This window comes from Engraulis encrasicolus, chromosome 21 (assembly GCF_034702125.1).
Source record: "Engraulis encrasicolus isolate BLACKSEA-1 chromosome 21, IST_EnEncr_1.0, whole genome shotgun sequence".
NCBI lineage: Eukaryota > Metazoa > Chordata > Actinopteri > Clupeiformes > Engraulidae > Engraulis > Engraulis encrasicolus.
In genome coordinates, this window is record NC_085877.1 from 4,069,462 (window position 1) to 4,092,398 (window position 22,937).

The 22,937-nt window shown below is 42.7% G+C and overlaps 1 protein-coding gene and 1 long non-coding RNA gene across 2 annotated transcripts; both read right to left on the bottom strand.

Moving 5' to 3' along the window:
* Positions 1-1,154: 1,154 nt before the first annotated feature.
* On the bottom strand, positions 1,155-2,401 carry LOC134437490 (uncharacterized). The gene is made up of 3 exons (XR_010032392.1): positions 2,302-2,401; positions 2,144-2,211; positions 1,155-2,057 (listed from the first exon to the last, which is right to left on the bottom strand). It is a non-coding gene; the product is annotated as an uncharacterized LOC134437490 (long non-coding RNA).
* Positions 2,402-3,618: 1,217 nt separating this feature from the next.
* zgc:194312 (uncharacterized protein LOC794943 homolog) lies at positions 3,619-15,475 on the bottom strand. Its single transcript, XM_063187623.1, has 3 exons — positions 14,286-15,475; positions 7,072-7,151; positions 3,619-3,704 (listed from the first exon to the last, which is right to left on the bottom strand). Exons 1-3 carry the CDS (start codon positions 15,275-15,277, stop codon positions 3,619-3,621), a joined length of 1,158 nt encoding a protein of 385 aa, XP_063043693.1. The 5' UTR covers positions 15,278-15,475.
* Positions 15,476-22,937: the final 7,462 nt, after the last annotated feature.

Here is a 22,937-nt window from a genome sequence, read left to right on the forward strand (position 1 = left end):
TAAAGACCACATCTGGTGCAGCCACTAATGACATGCATCTGGGTTACGGCCCATATCATGACCCACGGCTCTGGAAGAGGAATGCTACATGCTGCTGCAAAACTTGTTTCTTGTTTTCTATTTCTTTGTTTTGGGGGTTTTATGCCTTTATTTAGGATGGGACAGTGAGAGAGAGGGGAGAAGGATCGACGAAGGACCTCAGGTCGGAATCAAACCCGGGTCCCCGGAGTGATGGTATGGCGTCTTAGCTCATTGAGTTTGATGCTTCTTTATCATTTGAGTCGAGCGGAGACAAAGTAGGCCTGCCGTCACACCATGTAGAGGTAAAAGCACCTTCATCCTAGCCTGGTTCGGACGCAGACTCTTTGTGCATTTCCGCTCAACTTCTTGAGTTCGCACAAGGGTCTGGAAATCTTAGACGAGCCCAAACAGAATCAGAAATGTCACTGCCTGTCCAATCATAATCGCGGGGCGGGATCGTGGGGCGGGGTATAAACAAGTCAGTGGTTGAGGTAGTACGTGATTCAAAAAGACGCACGTGAATTCTCCAATCAGGTTCGAGCTGTTTTGAACACACCCACGCCTTTCCAGAGAGCTAAACGATTGACAATGTTCCAATTGTAGTATTGGCCAGGAAATTTTACTAATTGCGACTACGCCACCCGAGGGGGGGTCACCTCGGGACACCCACTAACCCCCTGTTACCCAACAGATATTCACAGATCCCCAGGTTCGTGCACACTTCAAGGAGGAGGCATGGGTTCAAACAAGACCAATTTTTATTAATTCTGTCAGGTCAATTTTTCATTCACTCTTTTCTTTTTCTTATATTTTCAATCATCATACACAGATAGTCACTTTACAAACTGTGAGGGCGCTCCTCAACAGGAAGGGTTACAGTTGCTTGAGCACAATAAAAATAAATAACAATTTCAATTGCTCCACTACTATAGTAAGGAACTACTCAGGGCGGCTGCAACTCCACTAATATGCTAACCTGATAGCCACACTGGAGAGAAGCCTGTGCAAATGTTTATAGAACTAACTGGGGGTGGGGCATAGGCTTACCGGGCAGTAGAGCGAGAGAAGAGGAAGTCCCAGAATATACACCACTCGTGAAGGAATAATAAAAAACACCAACCACACAAAAAAATAATAAGATAAACACCCGTCGTGCGGCACAGCAAAGAAAGTGAAGAGGGGTCCACCACCAAGGTCTGCCTGCCGGTTGCCTCGCTCCGACCACACCTGTCCAAAATATAGAAGAGAGAAAAGGGGCTTGAGACACAGGATCGAGTACAGTGTATAGGCTATGTCAATTCAGTACAGACTAATGCATTCCACTCTACTTAACTTTGCTATGTCAATGCTGCTCGAGGAGACACTGCGCCGAAGGAGTGCAGCCACCCTGGTTGAAGGGATACAGTAGACAGATGTTAAGTAACCACCACTGAACACACACGCTCACACACACACAGACACACCACACACACACACACACACACACACACAGACAGTCAGACAGAGACCCACTGGGACTGGAGAAGCCAGTCCCCCCAATGCAGTTAGGCTGCTGCAATTTGAGGAACAGACCTCAGAAGACCCAGTCAGGTCAGGTCCCACAAAATTAATCAACCCAAACCAAAAGAAACAAAAACAAAAGAACACAGAATGTCTTCAGTTAAATTTGATAAGAAAACAGAAATAATATGGCAGAAACAGGCGAGGGGTATGCCTCTCACGAATCCCCCACGTCCACAAAATAATCACAAAATAGGGGTGTTGCACATTGCCACCTATGCAACCACAAAATAAATCAAATCAAAACTCAAACACAAAATAGCCTATGCGGTCAGCGGTGTTGCCGCGAGTGCAGGTAGTCAGCAGATGATATTGCGCGTTGCTGGGGGTCTGCCTGCGTCGATAGAACCCGATCACAGTAGCCCACGACCTATCGAGCCAGTGGAAACAGTAACCCAAAAAGGGGACTATGTTCCCAAACAGAGCAGCAGCCTGTGATGCCGCGGAGTCACCCTAGTTGCTGGTCACTCCCCGCCCTGTAAACATGGGGTATAACAATTAGGCCGATGGATACAGCAATTTTAACAATAGGGATTACCAGCATCATGTATAGGCTACATACCGAGTGGTTATACTGCGCACGTAGCCTCAATCTGAATCGTGATGGCGCAAAGATCTCCGTAGCAGAAGCTAAAAATAATTAAGACAGAGTTTGACCCATATTCACAGGTAACAAAGCGGCCTACTGTCAGCGTAATAAAAAAAGATCACTTATCCTACCTTGCACACGCTTCGCGCACTACTCGGAGGACTTCAGTGCTCCAGCCACAAGCCGAGCCACGAGCAATTACAGCAGGAGAGACTGCACGACAGGAGAGCGCACATTAGAGGCAAATCGAAGAACCCTCCCCGAATGCAAGGCCCTATAGTGAAAAGAATGCTCCTTACCTGTACGAGTCAGCTTACAGCGAGAAGCACCAGCTAGAGTGTCCTCCCCGACATCAACAACACAACCCCCGGTCAGTGGTGGAACGGAAGGAAGCGAAAGGGCTTCCGTGTCTCACTGCAGTCTAATTATGGAAAGTTGGAGTCCGCCCCGTAATCAAGCAAACCCGCTCCTCCAATCAATGCAAATTTCGGGAAATGGGTGATAGAATGCAATTCCACCCGCTACACAACCATTGCGTGAGAACCAGGTTACCTTCATCTCCGCAAAATGAGCCCCGTTAGATGCAGTACATACAGTATTGCAGATTAATTGGACAAGATCATGGCACTCAAGTAGACATACATGCATACATGCTTTCTTTCATTCACAAAATGGCAAATAAAAATGTTCAAAATGGTCCTTGTCCTTGAATTTACGTGCAGAGCTGTATGAGCGAGTGGACACGCATGTTCTGCCGCCAGCCACCCATATCCTAACTAATATGTGCAGGCACATTTGAAGTCATACAGTGTGTGGTGGGAATGTTTGTAGAAATTGAGAAAGATTCAGTTTGGCCTGTGACTTCATACCACATTTTGATTTTGGTTCACAGTCAGTTTGCGTTTGCCACACCTGATGAAGCACTGTACCTGCATGGTATCAGTTTGTGCCACTGTAACATGAGGCCTCACATCGTCTCACTGCAGTGAGGTGTACCATCACATGTGATTAGAATTTTAGCAACATTTTGAGTTCCCATTATGATGTCATAAGGACTTTGCGGGATGTTTAACACAGAATTCTATGGTATCTGTAGAATAGAGGTCCATTAGAATTAAAAAGAATCATGATGATGGTGTTGCATCACGGGCGCGGCCTGGCTAGGGGAATAATGCTTCGTTGCTGCTCCTCAAAGCTTTTAGCCTTGTTCCTTTCAGGGGCCTTGGTTTTGAAGAAGTGAGCCGCCATAACAGAATGACTCAGCCTGTTTATTTTCACAATCTAGAGCAAGGGCTACACTCTTGCAGCTATGCCGTTTGCCTGCATGCACTCTGTAGGTGTGTGCGTGTGTGTGTGTGTGTGTGTGTGTGTGTGTGTGTGTGTGTGTGTGTGTGTGTGTGTGTGTGTACTATGTACACATGTATTGGTGCATGTGTCAACATATTGCACTATGGGTTACTGCTGCAACACTGCATTCTCCTTTCTTCATCTGGCTTACGGGTGAAGGGTTGTGATCTGATCTCCAGTAACTGAGCTACATGGGCATGATATAGCGTACAGGCCAAAAGTTTTCACACTTTCTCATTCAATGCCTTCTCTTTATTTCCCTGGCTATTTACAGTACATTGTAGATTTTCTCGGAAGGCATCAAAACTGTGCGTGAACAGAACACATATACAGTTATGTGCTTAATAAAAAATATCAATTCTAGCAGTTGTCCAACAGCAATGTTAGCTGTCTATCAGTAAGCGCATACGACTTCATTGCGAGCGTCGACGTTGCGCAACGGACGTCAGCGAGAACTTGTTGTCACGATGTGGGTGTTATTAAATACAGCGCATTTAAAGTCGGCCACAAATATGAACGAGACGATGAGCTCGCACCGGTTTGCTCTACTAACACACCACGTGTGAGGAGTGGGGGGACAGGCAGTGAGGAGGAGCTGAAGTGGGGACCTGCGCAAACTTGTGTAGAGGTGTGAGACAAGACCCATATACACACGTGAGTGAGTTGTTGACCAACCAGTTCATGGGCGCGTGACCTCGGAGGCAGTCCGCCGACGAGCGTTGAAGGGGATAAGCAACTGCAGAGGTTGCAAGATCTGACTGCAGCCGCATTCATCCCGCGATAGTTTTACACCATGTGACATGTCACCTCGTCAACGCAACGTCGACGAAATTTCGAAGTTTGACAGGAAATCTAACCGTCATGCAGCATTTTCCATCCAGGGTGCATTGCTGTCTAAATGCGCATATATGCGTTGACACATATCGAATGCACCTAGCTGGCACCTGGGCGGAGCTCGGCCCCTAATTTACATGTTAGCTCGCACACACAACACTTTTTGTGTGACACACTACAACTTACATACACACACACACACACACACCACTTTCTCAGAGACACACAACACTAACGTCGTCGCACACATACCATTTCCCTGTCATAAACACCATCTGAAATCTCGATTTTGAATGGTAGTGATGTGTAAGAAAAAAGTGGTATGTGCGTGAGGGAAAAGTCAAGCATGTGCGTAGTAACACTGGTATGTGTGCGAGCTTTAAGGGTGTATGTGCAGGGATATGCGAAGTATAGTCTAATATGGTGACGTTATGTGCGTTAGCAGTTTGCGTGCATGTGCAAATTAAAGTATTGTGCGTATGAGTGTAATGTGTGTATGTGTGAGAGGCAAAAGTGGTGTGTGTGCGAGGTCAAAGTAGTTTGTGTGTGAGATTTTTGTTACTGCGTGCATGAAAATGTGCGTATGCGTCCAACGTGTTTCCTTCCGTTCGAGTGCAAGCCAAAATAACACCAGTGTTACGTGCAAACCTTTCGGGTGCATGTGCGAGGAAAAGTAATGTACGTGCAAGCTTTTAGCGGTGATGTGCGAGGAAAAGTAAGGTACGTGCAAGCTTTTAGCGGTGATGTGCGAGGAAAAGTAAGGTACGTGCAAGCTTTTAGCGGTGATGTGTATGCAATTCCTGACATATTGGCTAGGCGGCGCCTCATACTTTAAGTCCCGCGGTCAGGTGAAGAAGAGCATGTAGCTTCCTCCGTGATCAAACTCAAAATGAAATATAATATGCAGCAGCTTCTAATGCGAGAGAGAGAGAGAGAGAGAGAGAGAGAGAGAGAGAGAGAGAGAGAGAGAGAGAGAGAGAAAAGCCTGCACCTGGATGTGTGTGTGTGATGCTCTTTTGCTCTATGATGTTGAAATGACTGATTTGGGTTTTGGTGGAAAATGACCAAGTAACAACGTGAATATTTGCTGCAATAGGCAATATTAGTAATACTTTGTGAAATAACAATAGCCATTGTAGGTTATTTATTTTACACAATATTGACTAAAATGACTAAAAATTGAAATGTTGACTAAACTTTGAAATGTTGACTAAAATGACTAAAATTTGACTATGACTAAAATTATTTTCGTCATTTTGACTAAGACTAAGACTAAATTGGGAAGGCAATGACTAAAATATGACTAAGACTAAAATTGTTTTTCGTCATTGTGACTAAGACTAAGACTAAATCAAAAAAAGCTGACGAAATTAACACTGCTGTCTATTCACCTGACGTCAAACAACAGTTGCTGAGGTGAATCAAGGTCAGAGTTCAAGAGTTTCATTGAAAAGGTTTAGATGACTGTTTTGTAACTTGTGACAAATAGAACAGTAGACTTGATTAGTAGGAAATGAACTGGGACCAAAAATGGCCCAGGTATTTTTGTGTGTGCCCTCAAAATTGTGAGCCTGTCTCGAACATACGAAACACACAACAGCATGGGCCCCTGAGATCTGCCCGGCTCACAGCGAAATGCCAGATTACCAGTTCAGGTCTGTTGGGATAACCCTGTATGTGATGTATAAAAGCAAACGTCAACTGAACAGATTACTTGAAATATAATCCAGTATTTAGCAGATGCAAAATTGATGCTCAATTGTTCAGACTTTCTGAAAGATGTCAGCAAGGTAACAACGTTTATTTAAACAATTTTTATTTAAACAATTTGGCATTTTCCAGGTTCTTGGAAAGTGTTACTCGCTGTGTATTTTGGTGGGAATATTAGCAATTATGTGCTCTAGATTGTTGTTTTTAAATTAATTCTATATCTGTATTTCATTTGAGCCTTTAATGTTCCTAAATTTTACCCATCCACACAGACAAACCCATCCATCTACCCCATAACCCTCCCCACCAGTCACATTACAATTCCAATATATACATTATCTGATTGATACAGTATATCATTTTCCCATAGAACATGGATAGCTTAATCTGTATATCTATAAGAACATCACAGTTTTCAGGTCAAAAAATAATAGACCAGTAAAGTATAAACTCTTTGAATACAGACAGCTCTTGATTTCATCACATTTGTCCACAGGGATGGACTGGGATAACACAAAAAAACAGTGTCAGGCATTTTCAGCGGAGACAAGTCCACCAGGCATCCAGAGAGACAATGAAGCATATGAGGACATTAAAGTAATCTAATATGATCTACAGCCAAAATGCTTCACTGTCTTAGAGAGGCCTCTGTAGCGGCATGAGGATTGACACCATTGAGGTAGCCTGATTATCATCGACTTTCAAATCTCTTCGAGACTTGGTCTGACCAAGAGCATAACGATTAACATTTCCCAAACTGCATTTCCCAAATGGCCTTCCTTGTTTTACGAATGGTTGTTTTCTTCCCAACAAAGTGGGAGGTGTTCCCGATTTTTCAGGAACTCAGAAAGTACTTGCATTGCTCTTGACCTGACTAGTAGCAACGCTGAAAGTATTCCGTCACTAGGAGGGCACGGCCTGGCTACCATTGAGGGGAAGGCCAGGCCAAAAGTCACGAACAACAGTCCACCAGGCAAATGCCCTGTATGCCATATTGCCAATCCAGTCACATTTGTCCGGGCCGGCCGGCTGGCTGCTCAGGGTCTCCCATGAGGGGCAGTCAGGGGTCTGGGATGTCAGTCGCCGCTCCCTGTGGAACAAAACACACACACACCCATCTTAATTACACGAGGGGATATTTCCAGAGAATATGACCTATCATGTGTCCCCCTTTAGTTAGTTTGTGTGTATTTAAGCCCTGTGCTTTCCCTTGTTCTGTGCTGTGTCATTTGTCATACCCTGTTAATCTTTGTCTAACGCTGTCTGCTGCTGAACTGTCTGCTGAGCTGTCTGCTGTAGCCCTGTGTCTTTTTAGTTTTCTGTGTTTGGTTTTCTTACTGTGTTCCCCCTCATGGGTGTTTTTGTCCTTAGTTTAAATCTTTTGAGTTTCAATAAACACCTGACCTCTGACAGACTTCATTTTGTGTGCTGCGGCATTGGGCTCCAATCATGACTTCACGTATTGGAGGGAGGGGTGGACATTTGGAATGCACATCTTATTTGACCCAATTTCGAACAACTGGCATGACATCGAAAAACAACTAGAAGAGGTAAACCTAGCCAAGTCGGCCAAATGGAACCATCAGGGCAGGCTCTAAGTTAATTAGCTTACATGCAACCCAAACCAGAGCCAGGGCCTCCATTATGTTGTCTATGTTGTCTTTATCCACCATTCTATTTCCTACTATTCAGTTTTTTACTATCCAGCATTCTTATATTCAGCATTTTTTTCCCCAGCATTTTCTTACCATTCTTTCAATGCCTCTATATATTAATTCTTTGTGAGTTTTACAATATGAACGTGTTTATACCCGTGTGACCTCTGAAAGTTTACTTACCTGTGCTACCCAGGTACCTGAGTTTCTAACCACGCCCTGATGAAGGCCCGATGGCTGAAACCGGTCGGCGTTTTTAACATGTTTACCCCAGTGTAAAATAAAGACTTGTTTATACTTCAACTACCTTGACTCAAAGGAGAGTGCTTTGGATACAGTTCATAAGTCTGTCAAGCCCTAAAAGAAATAACCAGATGCACCCCTTCAACCTGGAGAAAAGACTATAGAGCGCTCGCTATTCTTTCCTTGTGCAACCCAAACCAGGGCCATTCGGGGCGAAACACCCTATAATTTCATTGTCCCCTACAATACGACTGATATTCTTGGGAGAGGTCTCACCCACCAAATATTATACTGGCGCACTAAACTGTCATGGGTAAGCTCACAAAGAAGTCATGGGTAAGCGGTTAAGGCATCAGACTAGTATCCCAAAGGTTGATGATTCGACTCCCGACCTGCCAGGTGACTGCGGTACCCTGAGCATGGTACTGCTCCCTTGGGGCGCCATTGGGGCTGCCCCCTTTCACGGGTGAGGCATTAATGCAATTTCATTGTGTGCAGTTAACACTTGTGTGCTGTGTGCTGTGTCACAATGACAATGGGAGTTTCCCAGTAGGGCTTTTCGCTTTCTACCAGTGATGTAGCAGATTATTAACATTGATTAAGAGTTTTGTGGCTACCGTTTAAGTCCTACAACATTTTTCAAATTGAATATTTGGGGCGGGCTTTGGCAGTACAGTGGAGACAGCAGAATGGCTACATTTAACAAAAAGTCGTCATTTGATTGGTCATAAAGTTGGACAAAGGCAGGACAGTGCAGTGGCAGTTTCAACCATAACAGAATTGGTTTGGTCCCACCCACAGCCCTCAGCTATCTGAATCGCTCCATTCCAGACAAATGTTTTCATTTGGCTACCAAGCCAGGACAATATTCTGTAAATTTTGATGCAGTTATGATAGTGGGGTCGTAATAGGCTCAGTCATTTCAAATTGGTGTTAAAGTTTGGTTTTCACTTCCAAGTTGAAGTTTTGGGTCTATAGAACAATTTGAGTTCGAGTGTCAAACACACAGATAACAAAATGGCCTGCGGGGGGCGCTCTAAAATATATAAACTGCTATAACTTTTGATTAGTTAAACCAAATTTAACATATGAGCTATGTATGGATTCATCATGACGAGGAGAAACCGATGAGCTAGGTATTTGGTTACCAGATTAAAGACACATTATGTAAAAAACACACTTTTAGCCAATGGACAGCTAAATCCGGGGTTTTTTAAGATAAAGGGTGGAAATGCCCTCAAAGTTGCTTGGAAACATAATTTATTGTTAGAAGTTATTGTCAACAAAGCCTAGGTTGTCACTTCACTTGATTTGTTCAGAATATCCCTGAAGCACACATATACTTAGGATACCTATACACACATATGGCTGCATGAAGCCTATGTGATATTTAGCACCCAACTTTCAACTTAGAGTGTATGAATTTAGGATCATGAGTACCAGCTTTTTGTTCCAATTAAGCCATGATTTTATTCAAAACTTAAAAACTTTATATCTAGAAGAAAGTAAATCAATAATAATAACAATAATAATAATAATAATAATAATAATAATAATAATAATAAATAATATGGGGAGCATCATTATTTCCTGCATTCAAAAAGCAAACAGAAGACCATAGGGCTAACATTTATTCCAATACTCCACTCTACAATAACTATGACAGAGAACAGATGCAAAAACAGTCAGTGGTCAGTCTTAGAAATTGCATGTGCACTTGCACAGACGTGTGCACTTTAACTCTGCCTTTATGCACTTGCACCGAGATCTGGCAGGTCTATTTGTACAAGTACTAGTACAGCTGCACTTCACCTCTAGTTGGAATACATCTTTGGCAACTGCATCTTTGGTAGTGTAGTCCAAATCTGGGAACTGTTCATTTGTTACCAGATTGGCAGGCATTTCTGGCAAATGCAGATGATAAGAACGGTTTTCATTCCTGTCAGCTGGTAACAAATGGACAGTTCCCAGATGACAGAGATGTCCTCATAACAGCAGATGATTGTGTCTACCATGTATGAAATAGTCCTATAGTATTATTTAGTATGCTTGCCAAAGGCCTCTGCTTGCCGCCAGCAAGCATAATAATTGTTCTCCAACAGTTTATTTAGTATGCTTGCGGGAAAGCATACCAATTGTTCATCAACAGTTTATTATTATTCCGCATTTTTCCATTCACCTCGGCCTATGGGAATCGCCATTCATTAGTACGCCGGCTTTGAATCGTTGCAGCGTTCGAGATAGAGACACGGTTCGAGTCCCAAATTGAACGGCTCGAAAAGGGCTCAGGGTGGTGTATTTTTTGCTGGCCTACCCCCTTTCATTTGTTCACCAGACTTGTTTTTCCTTAGTTTTCTCTCTGTTTTCCCCCTCATTGAAATTAATGGTAGAATGGTCAAGATGATGTCACAAAATGTGGCAGTTACAGTGAGAGGCGACCTGTCCTGGGGTTTTTAACTAGGTATCAACTAGGTAAAGGTATTGTCAGAGAGGTCTTGGCTCTGAATACAAACTGTGTGAAGATCATAAGCCAACTCATAAAAAATGTTTCAGATAGAGCAGTTTTAAAATCCCTATGATGTGACCCCATTCACTTACGAAAAAAAATGTGTGAACAGCTCAGCGCATAGGCCTGAATATGTCCATTTTTGGACTGAACCATTTGGCCTAGAAAAGTGATCTCAGCTTTGACATGAAGAGCATGGTTGTGCCATTTGTGTGTCAATATCATCTGACAACTTGCAAAACTTTTGGAGATATGACAGTGTAAAAATAAGGCTGCACATATTACTCAGCTATTGACCGCCAAATTGTCACCTTTAGAATCTTCATTCATACACACACAACAAGGAGGTCTACATTACTTACTGTATCATTGACACACACACATGCAGCCATGTAGAACTTTAGACCTCTGCTGTCACCTGGGCAACCGTGGCCTAATGCTGCTGTAGCCACTGTATACAGTAAGTGGCAGTGGCCTACTGGGTAGGGTGTTGGTCTGTCAGAGGGTTGCAGGTTCGAATCCCACCCTTACCTCACCCTACTCACCCATTGCTGAAAGGCACCTGAAGCATCTCCACACACACACACACACACACACACACACACACACACACAGACACACACACACACACACACACACACACACACACACACACACACACACACACACACACACACACACACACACACCTCTCTCTCTCTCTCTCTCTCTCAGACAGACAGACACACACACACACTCAGACCTCTATCTCTTTCCCTCGTGTTTCTCTGTGTGTATACAACAGCTCTGTGTGTGTGTGCATAAGCCGCAAGCATACTAATAGCATTGTCTCTCCGGAAAGTCTTTTTATTATTATTATTATTATTATTGTTATTATTATTATTATTATTATTATTATTATTGATATATTTTCTTCCAGATAAAACGTTTTTTTTTGTGATTTTATGTGTGAATAGAATATGGCTTGATTGAAAAAAGTTGATACTCATGATCCTAAATTCATAAACTCAAAGTTGCAAGTTGGGTCCGAAATATCACATAGGCTTTATGCAGCCCTATTTAGTCTCTTTTCCATTGGGTTCCGCGTTCCGGTGCGGGCTTTATAAATATTCATGAAACTTGACGGGGGGGGGGTCGATGGTGCTGTCTCGCACGCATTTCCATACAACGGGGACTAGAACTGGGCCGTATGATCAGCTGCTGCAACTAGCCGCGACAACACCGTGTTTTCACGCCATTGTGAATCTAAGCCCTAATCTAAACAATAGGACCTATATAGGACTAAATATAACCAGCGATCTCCTTCTCTTAGACCCATAGACATGTGTTTGGGCTTGTTCGAAAGCTGCGAATCTTAGCTTTTCACAGGTTTTTACGGAACGTTTTTATGTTCTTTCAATCCAAAGTTATATAACTTTAAGCGGCCGCTGTTTCAAGTGAAAAAACAGCGCTTTCCAACCATTTTTTTTTACCTCGTCATTTTGTTTTCGAACAGACAGCGATCTCCTTAACCTAGACCTACAGACATGTGTTAGGGCTTGTTCGAAAGCTGAGATTCTCAGCTTTTTACAGGTTTTCACGGAACGTTTTTATGTTTTTTCAATCCAAAATTACATAACTTTGAGCGGCCGCTGTTTCAAGCGAAAAAATAGCGCTTTCCAACCATTTTTTTTTTACCTCGTCATTTTGTTTTCGAACAGACAGCGATCTCCTTAACCTAGACCTACAGACATGTGTTATGGCTTGTTCGAAAGCTGAGATTCTTAGCTTTTTACAGGTTTTTACGGCACGTGTTTATGTTCTTTAAATCCAAAGTTAGCCTATTTAACTTTAAGCGGTCGCCACTTCAAGTAAACAATGGCGTTGTTCTCCAGCCGGATAGAGAGGAAATCTTTGTTCCCTCGAATAAACCACAGTTGTCTTTTTCATTCGAAATTTTCATTTTTACATTTAATTTGATAACAGCAAATTCGCCATCCCTCTGCAGGTTCGTATATGAAGATATGTGCAATGAAAAGGGCTACTGTAGTGTGCCCTATTTTGCATGGTGGTAAAAAAACGACTTCTCACAAGGAGGAGGCGTGGAGCTTTGGAAATAGCGTGATTTTAAAATAATAGCCTAGGCTAATAGTATAACTCCTTGGCCAAGGACTGGTTAGGCTACTTTAAAGAACATGACAATTGCTTGAGCAAATTTTCTCTGTCTACTGTAAAAACTGCCAAAAGTTGATTTTTAAAGTGCGTGGGTGGGGATAGGTGTTTTCACATGCCGGTAAATCCTAACACAGGCAACATTTAGCCTAGTGGAACTCAGCTCCGCACGCCTCGAACCACGTCTTTCGCGATTCTATAATCGCCCCTGTTTGAGCCCTGTTTGAGCTGATGATGGGTGTGTATGGGTGGAGTAAATGCAAAAAGAAAACGAAACCACGCCCCAGCAGCGCGCAGCCCCGTTCTAACAGGGCTAGTCGAAAATGGGCTTAGGTATCATATGTATCTTTGTGCTTCAGGTATATTCTGAAAAAATCAAGTTGAATGATATCCCAGGCTTTCTTTTCAATAACTTGTAACAATAAATGATGTTTCATTGCAACTTGGAGGGCATTTCCACCCTTTATCTTTAAAAAAAAACCCTGAATTTTGCTGCCCATGGGCTAAAAGTGTGTTTATGACATAGTATGTCTTTAATCCGGTAACCAAATACTTATCTCACCAGCTCCTCCTCTTAATGATGAATCCATGCATACCTCATATGTTAAATTTGGTTAAACTAATAAAAAGTTAGAGCAGTTTATATATTTTAGAGCGCCCCCCGCAGGCCATTTTGTTATCTGTGTGTTTGACATTCGAACCCAAATTGTTCTATAGACCCTATACTTCAACTTGGAAGTGAAAACCAAACTTTAACACCAATTTTAAATGACTGAGAAAAATTGCACATGCCTACGACCCCACTATGAGAGGGTCCATGGAAAATATTAGAAATATTATGAATATAAATCAGACAATATATTTTTATTTATTCGTTGCATATCAAAATCATTGGCTATTTAGGGTAGCCAACAACCATATGCCTACAGCTAGACTAGTTTGTATCATAACATCACATCATGATCCCAGAAAGTTTGCAAGAGAAACGTCAATTGAGAGAAAAGTTAATTGTCAGATGAAAAATAGGCCTAGTTACACCAATTGACACACACTTACAAAAGCATATTTCTCAAAACAAAACAACATATCTTGGGGAGTAACATATGGACGTCTATTTGGATTTGCTGACAAATTTTAACCATGGTGACATAATTTGTCAAAAGTCCTGTATAGACCTACTGAAAAAATGCAAGGGTTTTCTGTTTGTTTTGTGCTAACCTACAAGGGAAGATCCCATGAAATTTCAGTTAAATGAAATAATCAATTAAAATCCAATTTTCAAATATCATAAGTAGGCCTACACTTGCACATTATAGATGAAAATGAATAAATTGCCTTCCTCATTTTGTTATGGTTGCACCACTTTGACAGCGACATTCGGTGTTGCAAAATACAATGCAAACGTTGTTTGAAATTACATAGGCCTATAACACAAATACAAATGATGGCATACATTTTGCAACCCTGATGGAGATTTCAGAATAATTAAATTTAGAGCATTTTAGAATTCCTCCATGTCCAAATATTTTCACTGACCCTTACATGCCAACGAAAATATTCACACTTTGTCTATGGACATCTCAAGCACCTCTGTATTTGAGTTACTTCTCCCTTTTACAAATGTGCAACTTGCCTTCCCACTTGACTTCCCTTATGGTGGTACACCTACCTTGAATAGGAATGGGGACTCGATTGAGTCCTGCGAAAGGTCCACTCCGCCACATTTTTAAGGGGACAGTGGCCACACAAGCTGTCCTGTTGTAGATGCTCCAAGATCTCTTCTTTACGCAGCCCGTAAACAATTGGCGCAATGCATTGCGCGATACTAAAGAAGGCAAAGTTCACCACCGCAAACAGATCCTTTGTGTCCATGTGAATGTGTCCATACTTTGACAAAATATACAAGAAATAGTTCACAAAGTTGGGAAGAATGTACACCGCGAGCTGAAACCCGTGGAGAGTAATGGTCCTGCACCCTATTTTATTGTGGCGGTTAACCACACCTAACCGGCGTCCCTCGAGGATGATCCTGACATAACTGTACAGGATAATTAAACTGCAGATGCTGATCAATACAATTTTGTGCAACTCCCCCTTTTTCAGCTCCTCTCTTCCACAGAGCTTCCCTTCCCCTGCTCTCTCCGTCCAGGGAAAGAGGGTCAAGGGTATGATGGCAGCGAGACCCCAGGTGAAGAGCCCCAACAGCCAGGGCCACTGGCGAGCGCACAAGTTTTTGTAGCGCAAGGGAAAGCAGATGGCCCAGTAACGGTCCACCGCCATCACGGTCAATGTCAGCAGGATGTTGGACGCGCTTGTAATGAGTACAGTTACCAGGGTGGCACACATGTACGTGGTGGGTCGCACATTTAAATAGATCTGCAAATAAAACCCCCAACAAACTCCAAAGTAGACGAGGGCCGACAGCAGCAGGTGGAACACTAACACGAAGCGCGCGTGGTTCCGCAGTCTCTCCTGGCGTATGATGGTCCAGTTTATGATAATGTTGAAGAAAGCCAAGATAATGAAGGCGGCAGCAGACGCACACACGCGCACATACACATAATTGTTTGCTATAGTAAGGTTTGACAAGTGTATTGTGGCGTTAGATTGATGAAAGTCATACCCGCCGTCATTGTTGCGATACAATAGTTTATCATCCATCTTCACTGGAATACGGCCGCGATAGTCCGCGCATTTCCACAAATTAATCTTCTCAGTCAGTCACAAACGCAGAGGCTTCTCCCACAAAAATGTCAATATTTACCAGTTTGGGTAGGCTATTTGTGCATCAATTGCTCGCTAGTCGTCACGTTCCGGACTCGACAGATGTTGTATGGCTCTATACAACTTGTCCTATCTCCTCTCTCCACCGGATGCTTCACACGTGACGAGCAGAAGAAAGCAGTGTCGGCAATGTTAGGGCAAAGCGAACATGAGCGCGTTTTTCATTTTCCCTATTACGCATGGGTTTAAAACAAAATAAAATATCTAACAGCAACACGTGATTCACATTTTTTGTGAGTGCAAAACAAAGACAAAAAACAAACAAACAATGCTGCCCTACAAAGGCAAAGTGCATTAACTACAGTTTGTCAAATTTGAGTTTAGACTGAAAATGGCCTTCATTATTTTTCTGACAGGGCGTTATGGTCCATTTGTGTCCCGTTTTAGATATATTTATCAAATGTGTAGTAACTACAATATCCAACCTCACACCAAGGCTTTGAAGGCATCTTTCTCACTTTCAATGTTGGCGTAGTTACTGCACTTTGCCTTCATGGGGCAGAATGGGACTTGCCATGATTGTACTCGTGCCCCCTGCTGTTTTTCATTCGAATTGCATCGTTACTTTGGAAATGTTATTTATTTAATTTCAACATCTGTTCGGCATACATTTCCTCCAGTTCATTTTGTGTATATTTTACTTATTTTCTTTCTTTTCATGAAACACTTTGGGGTCAACTGTTAATGTGTCAAATGTGATATTAAAGCAAAATGACTTTGACTTCATTATTTGACATACGCAGGGGCATAGCCGCAAATTGTGGGCCCTATGTATAATCAGTTCCAATGGACCCCCTCAGTGATACAGTATACACTATCTAGGCCTACATACATCAGATACTGTGTGCCCCCCCTACATGTGGCCCTGGTAACTAAGTCACACTTTACTCCCCTGTAGCCTATGACACCCCTGGACATAGATACAGTAGCCTATTGTAGAGTTTGCATAATGTCCACAGATGTTGCTAGTAATTTAATACACATTACATTTCTACATTGCATTCTTTCTTATGTCTTCTGCCATGATGTTGCTGCCTGTTCCTTTGGGGTTAGAGGTACCGTTACAGCCTAAGTACTTACAAAACATTTCTCAAGCTCTGAGTATCAGATAAGGCACAAATGCATCATGTGAAATAGGAAATAGGAAGAATAAAAACTCACCTCTACAATTCTACCATGCACTCAGGAGGTCTATAGGTATGTTCACACCTACTCCCCTTTAAGTCACCCAAACTCAGTCCTCTTTAAGTGGACCAAAAAAGTGAACTGACAGTAAGAGAAAAAAGTGTTGTTTTCGTTCATCTTGTGAGTGTATTACAAAAAGAACTGGCTGCTCTTTCTGGTCCCGTTAGGGTTTATGGGGTTTCAGTCCTCTTTTTGATAACTCCCGGACATTTAGGGTATTTTCACACCTAGTCCCCAAACTCAAACTTCTCATCGTCTTTGACTCAATCTGTGGTGCTGAAGGAGAGCTCCTCTTTGTTAAATGTTGCCCGCCTGTTGGTGGCAGCAGCATCCCATGAGGCAATTCAGAGAGTGGGCCCCACCCAGATTCAAATCTGGGCCTCCAGGCTACAAAAATGGGCTGTGACTCCATCTGCTAAGAGCCAGACACTTTGTAAGACAGTTCAACACGTTCTGTAACCGGCAAAGCTACCTACAAACTTACTTACTTGTCAAAATGATAAACATCAAGTGGTGGCAAAATTTAAAAAATGGGGCAAAATGCAGCTTTTAGAAGCTGTCATGATGACATTTTCATATTGTCACCAACCTCCTTCGGTAAAAGTTATCTTTGGGTATTGTCCCCTTTACAGTAAGTGAACCAAACTCAGTCCCCTTTATGTGGGCCAGAAAGTGAACCGACAGCGAAAGGACTCAGCTCTGTTTCTGTTCATAATGTGAGTGTATACCAAAAAGAAAAGAAAGAAAGAAAGAAAAAAAGAACCGGCTGCTCTCCAATAATGCTTATATGGTGTGTCAGTCAGTTTTTCTGGTCACACCCAGTCCTCAAGCTCTCCACGATTACTGCATGTCACAAGTGTAACTTGTCAGGAGTCATAGGCAAACCTTATACTTAGACCACATCAATAAAGGTCTCATTACAGTTCACTTCCAAGGGGTCTGGGTAGACTGTGGAGTGTCCACAGAAATGCAGAAAATAGGTCAGTCATAGGTCTGAGTTTGTTGTGAAAACAACACTGCGTTCCAAATCATGATGCAAATAGAATTTTTCCCCTTGAACCAACAACAAAATGCAAAGTAATGTATTGGAGCTTGATAAGCTGGTAAGCACGTGATCAGAGACGTTATTCATGTTTGAGCAGCTCTGCAGCTACTGCGTTATCACATAGACGTAGATTCACTCAATGTGCTATTATGCACATAGATTTGCACACAGTTTTGAGTTTTGCAAACTCTCTCTGAGTTATTTTCCCTCATGTAGATAGTGTAGATCAAAGGGTTCGGTTAGGGTGTTTTCAAACCTGGTCCCTTTCAGCCATTTAAATGAACTCACACCTGTGACTCAGCATTTCTGTGTGAACATGCCAAAGTATACCCAGACCCCTCGGAAGTGAACCGTACTGAGACCTCTGTTGAGGTGGTCTCAGTGAGGTTTGCTTATGAGTCCTGACAAGTTAGACTTATGGCTTCATCACTTAAGGAGAGCTCTAGAGGACCGGGCATGATCAAAAAGTGGACTGAAACATCATAAAAGTCTTACGTCTAGTAGTCACAGCTGTTGTCATAACATTGACATAACACTGATAGGCTATGGAAACAGGCAGCATTTGATAAAGTCAACATGCCATTTGATACATACTGTATGTGAACGCTCCAAAGTGTGCCCAGACGAACCATACTGAGACCTTTATTGAGAAGTAATGGGAGGAGTACAATTACAATTTTATCTTCATATGGTGAGCAATATCCTACATTTCACAATATTGGGCCATTGTTTATTGAACAAAACATCTCTTTTGCCATTTCCCATCACGCCTGGATTCCTATTCAAGGCACTATCAGTGGTTCTCCTGTCATGTTCTGCTAAGCCACACTCGCTTTGTCTGCAATTAGAGAAGTATTTTCAAACAATAATGCCAGATACATTTGGGTGACTGTATTTCGGCATGTGAAAACCAGGACTCGTACTGTGATGTGCGGGTGAAAAGGTCTATTTCTTTTATGGACCTTTTGTTTGGTTTAGGTTATGGTGTTTTCACACCTGGTCCCTTTCAGCCATTTAACCCATTTTTAGCCTGATTCAATGTGTAAGTGGCAGGAAGTCAGTAGAGGATGGTGGTGGTGGTGGTGGTGGGGGGGGGGGGGGGTGCTGCAGCTCACCGAAAACCGGGGGGTGGGCTGAATTCTGAGAAGATTGTAAAAATGAGCGTCTGGAGCGACATCGCTGCATTCAGGCTCTTGAGATTTTATTTGAGTTTGCTTCACTTAAAGGTCCACCAAACTTATTTAAGTTTCATTCACTTGAGTTTGCTTCACTTATAGGGGACTAGGTGTGAAAATACCCTTACCCTACAGTGATGGAGAACCGGAATTCATTCACTTTGCCACATATTCCAAATGACCTACTTTTTTCTGTCCAATACAACCAGGTGGTTCTACAGAATGTTCAGCTAAATCCAGGTCTATAAAGCCTGGACTATAAATGAATCCAGGTTGCCCATCACTAAAATGCAATATTGAGATATGATCATGGAGTTAAGCTTGATGTAAAGCAGCAGATGTCTTTCAGAAAGTGTGTGGGCCTGGGCTTCATTGACAAGAGTAACAGGAGTGACACAATACTTTGCTGGACTTAACATAAATTCTATAGTGGTTGCCTTTCGTCTTCTTTAACCTTTCCATCCACCATGTTATTCTCACAAAGTTGTTCGTTTTAAGCTTCCTCTAGTAGTTCATATGCTAAACAGAAGATTTCCGTTTGGTTATTTCTGCTCATTCATTTATTTATTTGCTAAATATCTGCTTTGCGCACAATGCTCTTGGCCACGTTGCCTTTCACTTTTTCCCGGACCAATATTGGGGGATTTCCCCAGTAACTCACTGATGCTGAACATTTGCATTTTGGCACCGCAAGTGCGCCGATGCCATGTGGTTATCATTCGTGTTTACTTTACGCCACCATACTAAGGGCATTTTCACACCTCGTCTGTCCCCTTTAAGTGAACCAAACTCAGTCCTCTTTAAGTGGACCAAAAGCTGAACTGACAGCAAAAGGACTCACTTGATATTAACGTCAACCTAATGCATGGAATTAGTGACAGCTGTGAGTGTCATTCCATGATTGTTGAAGGGGTATTCCAATTCGAAGCGGTTGCGTTTCAAGCCCTACACCTTACAGCTTCGTTGGAAAGCACGAGGGGCATGGGGAAGGCGTAGGGATAGGGGTAGAGATTAGTAATGGGAAAGGCCCCAAATCACAAGTATAACTTGTCAGGACTCATAAGTGAACCGTACTGAGACCACGTCAATAAAGGTCTCAGTACAATTTACTTCTGAAGGCTCTGGGTACACTTTGGAGCGTTCATATATGTGTAACGGAGGCCAACTAGCAGAGTTTGGCGTCGGACGTTAGTAAAACCTCCCTCCCGAAGCCGATCAATACAGTGCGGCAGCGTACTATCAGACCGGCCCTTTAGCTCAGCGCGCTCGTATTGTGACTCCCATTGCCAAATTGATGTAGTTGATGAGGTGGCAGGTTCGCGCCCCGAGGGACACCTCCGTCACATATGCACAGAAAATACTGAGTCACAGGCCTGAGTTTGCTTAAATGGCTGAAAGGGACCAGGTATGAAAACCCTTTAACCCACGCACGCACGCATGCACACACGCGCGCACAAATTTTGCATATGGAAGGGGAGGAAATAAACCGAAAATTATTTTGCTGCTGTTGCATTATGGTCAGCCAGCGCACCTTGCATAGCCAAATAATTTGACCTCCCTGTAGGCCTACTGTAACAGAGGCTAACTAGCCAAGTTTGTGTGGAACGTTACACTGCAAAAATTTTTTGTAATTTCACATTAGAATTCTACAACAAGAAGTTGTATATACCAGTTAACTATTCACTGTTGTAATGTGCAATGCATTGTGGGATATCATATAGAGTACAATTCACAATTGTAAATGTACAGCAGGACATAGTACTTTTTACAACATACTGTTGTAAAGATCTGTTTTGTCCGGGCTGCTGTCCTAATGCAAATGTATGCAAAGCCACATGCAGAAATTATGGAGCTCAGGTCACATTCTGATTGGATGCTTTTAAAACATGCATACAGGGCGGATAGAGGTGGAGAGGATTTGAACTGATTTGAACTCTTCAATCGCACACACCTGGTCATGAGCAAGGAGGTAGCGATAGGAGGGTTTACAGACATCATCGGAGCGTAGTACGGAATGATAGCAAGGGGAGTCAAATTTTCTTCTTCCATGGTCAAATTGGAAGCATGGTAAAGTGTGGAACAGGTCATAGAATACAATAGTGAATATTTGTCAGCTATTCTTAATTATCCCCCGCAATTAATGCTGACCGACAGTTGCAGTAAATTTGGCACTGACAACCGGATATCCTCTTTCGACCGAATTTGTGGAGTACAAATTTTGTCCATCATGGCATCGCACACACTGACCATGTGCACCATGTCATTAATCATAAATGTATTAGTTCTATGGCATTAAAGCAACACCCTCATACTATACTGTGGCCAATGCATTTTCCATTGAGTGATACTGCTTATCTAATCTATCTTCTTTGGTCATGAGCCAGCTGATTGTAAATGACGTCCAGGTGCGCTAATTTCAGCTCAGTGCAATTCAAAACGGGCTTCTCTCTGCTAAAAGGGCATGGGAGAGGCCAATGATGGTTTGTCCATTTATACAGACGATGGGCAGGTCATAGAGCATAAACGATGCTCAGGTGTGGCAGTCCCCCTGTGGTTCAATTTGGCTTTTTGATGGCTTCGGCAACAGAATATATCTCAAAATCCCATGAGAAGGAATGGAAGCAGAGTCCCAGGACCATTATTTTCAAAGGCTGTATGTTGTGAAGTTTCCAGTGTTTGCGTTGGAAGAGCGCAACAATTAGCTGGCAACTTGTTGCTAGCAATTTGTTGTAATTTTACAACAATTAGCTGGCAACTTTTTATTGCCAGCAATTTGCTTTAATTTTACTTCAATTAGGTGGCAACTTTTCACCAGCAATTTGTTTTAATTTCACAACAATGAGCTGGAAACTTTTTTGCCAGCAATATGTTGTAATTTTACAACAATTAGCTGATAACTTTTCACCAGCAATTCAACTCAACTTCACCTTACTGGTGCAATGTGCAATTAATGAAGATTGCCCAACAGGCTGGCCCACTTGAGCCATGCAACTTCCCACACATTAAAAGGACAGGTGTTTCAGTTATTTTGTCCAACTCCTGTGTAGACAATTCCATGTATATATGGAATGTTTACTTATAAACATGGATCAGAATGAAAACTTTTTGGAACTGAAGTTTTGATATGTGCATTAAAGAAGGGCCAAAACCAATCCATTTAAGAATATCCTTATACTTTTTTAAACACTATCTTAGAAGGAGCCCAGTCTGTTTTTAAAGTATAGTTCTAGAGCAGGAGCATCAATGATTGGAACATTCTAGTAACTTGTTACCTTTTTGATACAGATCTCTCTTGTTACTCTGTTGTCACACTCTCTACCTAACCAATCTGTTAATTAGTGCCTTGCCTCACTTTATTACTAATCACTTTCATGCCGTGATTCAATGATTGCCAGCACCTGCCCAATGCCTGATTACTCTGGTCACATGGTACAATTTCCCCACTATTTAAACCTGGACTGTCACACTGCTTTGGTTGCTTGTCTGAATGGCACAGCATAGCGCCTGACTCACTGGCGCTCACTGGTACTGGCAATCAATTGATTAGCCGACTAGCTGAGTGGTTGGTTTGTTGATAAGGTGGCTGACAGCATAGTGCCGGTTGACCAGCTGGCTGCCTGGCAGGTTGACTGACAGCCTGTCCGCCTGGTCAGTTGACTGGCTTGCTGCCTTGCTTGTTGACTGGCTGGTTGACTGGCCAGCTGCCTGTCCGGTTGACTGGCTGCCTGGCTGGTTTGGCCAGGCAGCCAGTCAACCAGCCAGTGAATCGGACAGGCAGCTGGCCAGTCAACCAGCCAGGCTGTCAAGGCCAGTTGGCTACCTGGCCGGTTAACTGGTTGGCTGCCTGACAGGTTAACTGGTTGGGTTGTTTCGTCTTTTGAGAGCCATCTTGTAGCATAGCATGTTTTATGGTGTTTTTTTGCACAATATTAAATTTAGACCACTTGATTGGTTTGACAAATGCATTTCCATACAGTCCTTATTCTGACTGTTTTTGAATTCCACTTTGAGATGACTTGATAAATGAAAGTCCTCTTGAGGAAACTGTCACTGTCACTGTGACAACACTATGCTGAGTGATTTTATTATTTGTGCCACACTTATGCAAGGCTGAACCTGTAGAAATATATGC

Coding starts and splice junctions, on each gene's coding strand:
- zgc:194312 (XM_063187623.1), bottom strand. CDS start 15,277: ATGGATGATAAACTATTGTATCGCAACAATGACGGCGGGTATGACTTT. Junction 7,152..14,285: donor AGTCCCCATTCCTATTCAAG/GTAGGTGTACCA, acceptor TTTGTTCCACAG/GGAGCGGCGACTGACATCCC. Junction 3,705..7,071: donor GCCGGCCGGCCCGGACAAAT/GTGACTGGATTG, acceptor ATGCCCATGTAG/CTCAGTTACTGGAGATCAGA.